General features: G+C 40.3%; 1 protein-coding gene across 1 annotated transcript in view; it reads left to right on the top strand.

Annotated features, from left to right (window-relative positions):
• Nucleotides 1–5,805, top strand: part of Prpf38a (pre-mRNA processing factor 38A) — a 16,457-nt gene extending 10,652 nt beyond the window's left edge. Inside the window, exons 6-10 of the mRNA XM_021161082.2 lie at nt 1,199–1,311; nt 2,035–2,061; nt 2,141–2,238; nt 2,699–2,747; nt 4,375–5,805. Coding sequence (XP_021016741.1) covers nt 1,199–1,311; nt 2,035–2,061; nt 2,141–2,238; nt 2,699–2,747; nt 4,375–4,417 — 330 coding nt within the window. The 3' untranslated portion in view covers nt 4,418–5,805. The remainder of the gene's footprint in view (nt 1–1,198; nt 1,312–2,034; nt 2,062–2,140; nt 2,239–2,698; nt 2,748–4,374) is intronic.
• The last annotated feature ends 282 nt before the right edge of the window (nt 5,806–6,087 follow it).

The raw sequence follows: 6,087 nt of genomic DNA, 5'->3' as shown, positions 1-6,087 counted from the left end.
TTTCTCTGTGATAACTCCAGCTGTGTCAAGTTGACACAAAAATAGCCAGTACAATTGGTAAATGAATAGTAGCTATCAAAAAACTTGGACAAAACATGCTTGAACATACTCTTAAGGAGAGAAGTTACCTGCTGCATAGTCATATTTTGTCAGAATTAATAATTATAGTGCTGAAAAATTGAAAACAACCCACCTCAGCTGTCAGTATGTAAGGAGTCAGGTCGATTGTTGAGATGATTTCTAAGCAGCCATTAAAATAATGGAAATGGGAGTGCTTATAGTACCTGCTCTTAAGCATTTGCAATTACATTCTAAGAACACTGCAAGAACCAGAAGGACATATAAGAAATGCTTGGCGTGGTGACACATGCCTTTAATTTGAACCCTCTAGAGAGACAGAAACAGCTCTGTGAGTTTGAGACGAGCTAGAGTTGCACAGTGAGACCTTGTCTCTAAAACTAAAAAATTAACCTCAAATTGGGTTTTATATTGATAAAACAGTAATATAATTGTTTTTCCTCAACATGGAGTTTTCTGTTCCTGTCCCTTGCGGTATTATTTGTTTATCCTCATTTTCCTCCACTTATGTATTTGACATCTTTACTACAATTCCAAGTTGTATATGCTGTATGTAGATAATATTCTAGGTATTGTTACACTTTTGCTTCTCTTTCCGTTCTTGGTTTGGTGTTTTTTTGTTTTATTTTTGTTGTTGTTGTCTGTCTTCAAGATGGGTTATATACCTTTGGCTGTCCTGGAATTATATAGACCAGAATGGTCTCAAACTCATTAAAGGATCCACCTGCTTCAGTGTCAGCTGGGATGAAATGCATACAGCACCATACCCAGCTCCTGCTGCTCTAGACACTTTGGGTAGCACGAGAGGGAATTATTTTAAAGCTTAAAATCCACTATGGCTTTGCATTTAACAGTAATGAACTCACATTCCTAAGGAAATGGGCCTTATTTCTTACTGTAGTCAGTCACAGGCAGGTGATACTGTTATCAATAAGAAGGTCATGGAGAACTGGATATCGTTAATTCTTTTTTTGTCACTAGAACTACCAACCTATGTACTCAAATCACTGTTGTAAAGTCACTTGAGAGATATACATGGGACAGAATAGTAAGGGGACTGTAACCATTTTCTTCATGACTGCCTTTAATAAAAGCCAGTATTCATCTATCTCTTCTCAAGCTGGAAAGAGTGCCATCACCTGACCATCGAAGAAGAAGCTACAGAGACTTGGACAAGCCAAGGCGTTCACCTGCACTGCGCTACAGGCGGAGCCGGAGTCGTTCTCCCAGAAGGTAGGGCTGGAATACTTTGCCAGTGTTTATGTTTCCCTATTACTACTCAACCATCACCCTTAAAACTTCATTGGTAGACAAAAAACCCAAAAAAACAACAAAAAACTTTTCTTGGGGCTAGGACAGATGGCTAAGTATGTAAGACCACTGGCTGCTCTTCTGGAAGACCCAGCTGGGTTCACTTCCCCTCCACCCAGATGATAGCTCACAACTGTAACTCAAGTTCGAGGGGTTCCCACACCCTCACACCTATGTACATAAAACAAAACAAAAAACCCATTTCTTTAGTTTGTCATCAGTGAATTAAGCTGGACTTGGATAGACAGTTCAGTTATATTTGCTCACCTGTTTTCTGATTATGTATTTCCCATATAGTATAGAGTGGCCATAATATGAATGGCTAGGGCAGCTCCCTGTACCTCCTGTGCTCCACCAGGTTCAATTGGCTAAGTTCTGACAGAATTCAAGAGCCAATAGGTCCTTTCATGTAAATGTTTTTCCAGTATTTATTTATGGCACATTTGCTATTATCACTCTGCTCAAATTAAGTTGCATGCTCAAACAGTGTTAGAAGTAGAAGTATACTACATTTCAGACATAGAACAAGAATCAGAAGACACAGTGTTCAGTCCCCAGGACTTCTCCCTCTTAAAAAAAGAAAAAGGTTTTATTTTTTCAATGTTCAATATCCAGTACAATAACCTGTTCTTCTTTTTGCCACAGGCGGAGTAGATCCCCTAAAAGAAGAAGGTAGGTCCTTAATCAGTTCTGAAAGGGGAAATGGTGGTATTGTAAAACATGTGCTGAACTAACTGTTCTTTTTCCATAGTCCTTCTCCCCGAAGAGAAAGGCATAGGAGCAAGAGTCCACGACGCCATCGGAGCAGGTCTAGAGACAGACGACACAGATCCCGCTCTAAATCCCCAGGTGTAGTATTTGGGCCTTTTATTGCTTGTCTTAGTAACTAAATCTATAAGGAGCATTAAGACTTCTGCAACATGAAATGCCAAGCTGGACTACTACCTAGCAGAAAAGGAGAGGGACATGGAATTCAAAAGTTCACATTAGACATTTCTGAGCTTCGTTATACAGAAATGGGATTTCAGTTTTTTATCCAAATTGCACAAATAAGGACCAGTATAATAGAGGTTAAATCGTAAGGTAATTAAAGTTTTGTCCAGGTAGCCATAATGCTCTGGATATATGATGTCATTATTGCATTCCCTGCCACAACTATCAGTATGGAGAGGTGTGAGAGTAAGTAGATCCTCAGAATAGGCCAAAAAGGGAATGTGAGGAGAGGAACGAAGGCGGGGGGGGGGGGGGGGGGGGGGGTGCTCAGAGTGAGAGAACTGAAACACTCAGACAATGACCTTTTCTTCCCTAGGTCACCACCGTAGTCACAGACATAGAAGCCACTCAAAGTCTCCTGAAAGGTATGGGCTAAACCTCTATTTTAAGAATTTAGAGGCTGGCAAGTTAACTAATTGGGTAAATAAAGTACTTGTCATGAAAGCATGAGGACTAGAATTCAGTCTGTAGCAACTGTTCACGGCCAGGCACACCTGAAATTTTAGTGCTAGAGAGACAGACCCTTGACCTTGCTGGCCAATCAGTCTAGCCAGGCTTAGGACTTCAGATTCAGTGAGAGACTGTCTCAAAAAATGAAGTGGAGAGTGATTTAGAAGACATTCGATGTTGACCTCTGCCTTGTGTGTGTGTGTGTGTGTGTGTGTGTGTGGCTTTAAATACTACTAAGATGAGAAATTTTGTTTGATGTGGGTATTTGCAGTTATCACAAGACAAAAATAGGCTTTTTTTTCCCTCTGAAAATTCCTAGAACTTACCCACCCCGCAACAGGGTTTCTCTATTTAACAGTCCTGGCTGTCCTCACTTTGTAGACCAGCCTGGCCTTGAATACAGATTTGTCTGCCTCTGCTGGGATTAAAGGCATGTGCCACCATACCCAGCTTAAGATTGATTTTTACTTTTAATTGTATTAATGTGTGTATCTGAGGTGAGTGCAGATGCCAGTGGAGGTCAAAGGTATGAAATCCCCAGGGACTGCAGTTATTGTGAGCCACCAAATGTGGATGCTAGGAACTGAACCAACTTCTACAACTCAACAGCCGAGGGCCTGAAAACAAAAACTAAACAGGCCCAGGGAGCTCAGTGGCTTCAAGGACACAGTACTTGCTATGCAAAGTAAGTACTAACCCTGTATAGCCCTGGCTGTCCTGGAACTCACTCAGTAGACCAGGCTGACCTCCAACTCAGAAATCCTCCTGCCTCTGCCCCCCAAGGGCTGGGATTAAAGGCATGCGCCACCGTGTCCCACTGCAAAGTAAGTACAGATCCTTAGAAACCACTTTTTAAAAGCCAGGCAGGCGATGGAATCCCAACCCTGAAAGCAGAGACAGGATCCTCAAGGCAGACTAGTTATCTAGACTAGTTTCTAGTTTCCTGTTGCTGGGATAAATGGCATGACCCAGAGCAACACATTTCTTTCAGATTATACTTCAGGTTCACTCCTTGTCCTTATGTTTCCAGTCCTTGATTGAGGAAACCGTAGGAACTCAAGCAGGGACTGTGGAGGAGAGCTGCCTACTGTCTTGCTTTCTTACACAGCCTAGGCTCAACTACCTTGGGATAATGCTGTCCTCAGTGGGCTTGGCCCTTCCACCTCAATCGAGACATGTTCTCACAGACATAGCCAAGGCCAGTCTACTGTGGACAGATCCTCTGTTAAGATTCCTTTTTCCCAGGAGACTGGGTTGTGTCAACTGGACAACGGACTCAATAAATAAAATGAAGACATGAAAGTCACAGCTTCCAGCCTGCATATGCACTCAAGTATATGTGCTCATTCAACGTCATGTAACATACACAAATACAAGTAAAATTGCACTGGGTATGGTGATAAACCTGTAATCCCAGCACTGAGGAGGAAAAAGTGGGAGATGTCACTAAAATCACCACAGTATATCTAACGTTCATGTCATCTGTACTCAGTGTCATCTTATTTGCTACTTATTGGAGGATTTTCATCTATTCCATTTCAGGTCTAAGAAAAGCCACAAGAAGAGCCGGAGAGGAAATGAGTAATGGATTCATCTTGATTTTAGTCCAGATGACCTCCTGTGGCTATGAGAGCATCTGTTTAAGTGGGATGATCGAGATCTCCTCTTCAGGCAGCTATGAGTATTTTGGGTTTTTCAAAATCAACTTCTTTTGTTGGGTTTTGTTTTTATTTTAATATTACAGAGGTGCTAAGTTTTGTATCTCTTTGGATTATAACCAACAGCTTTGAAGAGTGTTTTTGACCAAATCAAGGTCAAGTTTTGGCCTAACCCACTATGGTTATTCATACTTAGCAGGGTCAAGACGACCTGGGAATTTGAGAGGTAAAAAGATGTGATCCTTTCATTTGTAATTAAACTTGCCGCAGTTCTCATTTTCTCTGGCTTTTTGTTTCTTCTCTATAATTAACTGCTTTGAGAATCCTCTGTTTTCTGCTGCTGCTATGTAAACATGATATGTAAACACCCAGCTAGTAAAACATAGTAATTCCTACTTCTCATTAGGAATTACTACAGCAGTAGTGGTAAACATACCACTACTACAGCATAGTGGTAAACATATTTTGTAAACATACAAAATACCTAGTTAGTAGTTTTGCAAGAACAGAATATATTGAAACATAAAGCTTTTTCTAGATTTTTTAATTCAGGTTCATTAAACAATTCAACATGATTGCACTTAACATCCTTCATACAAGCCAGGTATCATGGTTCACACCTGTAATCTCAACACAGGCTGAAGCAGAGCACTGTTTCTGGTTTTGACCTAAATTGCTAGATAACAGAAGAGACTGCTTTTAGAAGGTATGGGAGTGAAAGGGTTGTGGTAGGAATGAAAATAACACTCAATTTAGTAAGTATGAGACAGTTGTGGTCTTTCTGTATGGGTGAAAATAGGGACTAGTGGAGTCCAACATAGTGATCGAGGCTATCACGACTGGCAGTTGTGGAGGATTTAGATGCCCAGAGACATTGTATGAGTAGATGTAAGAACTAACAGCAGTGCCACAGGCAATGCCAATACTTGTGACTAGTAATACAGGTCACCTAGTAAATATTGGAATTAGCAATTCACAAAGGTAAGAGAAATCAAAGACACAAGTCCATAGGAGCTGATACTTGATTGAGAGTATTAAGATCCTAACTAGAGCAGCTCCTTTTGCCTGTACTTACCTTTTCTCCTTTAAGATGGGAGAAATGACTGACTTTGCAACTCTACACCTAGGAGAAATTGTAAATATCAGCAGCCTTATTAGGATCCAGCTTCTCAGGGAATCATATCTGGTTACAGGATAAATATTTCTATTGTTCTCTGTTAACTGGGGTACTTTTATAGCAATTCTAACAGTTGTGCTTTCATATTCTTCAGTGATTAAAAACTTGATACATAAATTAATAAAGTTGTAAGACGTATTATGGATTATAGATAGAATTCTATCTTGTGACTTTTAAAATTAAATACAAGCATCCTCACTCAGGTCTGGCTAAAATTCCTCAAAGCTTCTTTCTTACTGAGGTGATGTAGGTGTAAAGATAACTCCTGCTGCATGACCCATGCCATAGGCCAACCAAGTACCATCAGTACTGTGTAAAAAATATTTACTATTAAGGTAGATTCAGGTAACAAACCTATAGTAAAAAGATCCCAACACTATTTTAAGAGAAACCTTTCCCGCATACATTCATAGTAGAATC

This window comes from Mus caroli, chromosome 4 (assembly GCF_900094665.2).
Source record: "Mus caroli chromosome 4, CAROLI_EIJ_v1.1, whole genome shotgun sequence".
Lineage (NCBI taxonomy): Eukaryota > Metazoa > Chordata > Mammalia > Rodentia > Muridae > Mus > Mus caroli.
The sequence above is the reverse complement of the archived record's forward strand: the minus strand, read 5'-3'. Positions and strand labels throughout refer to the sequence as shown.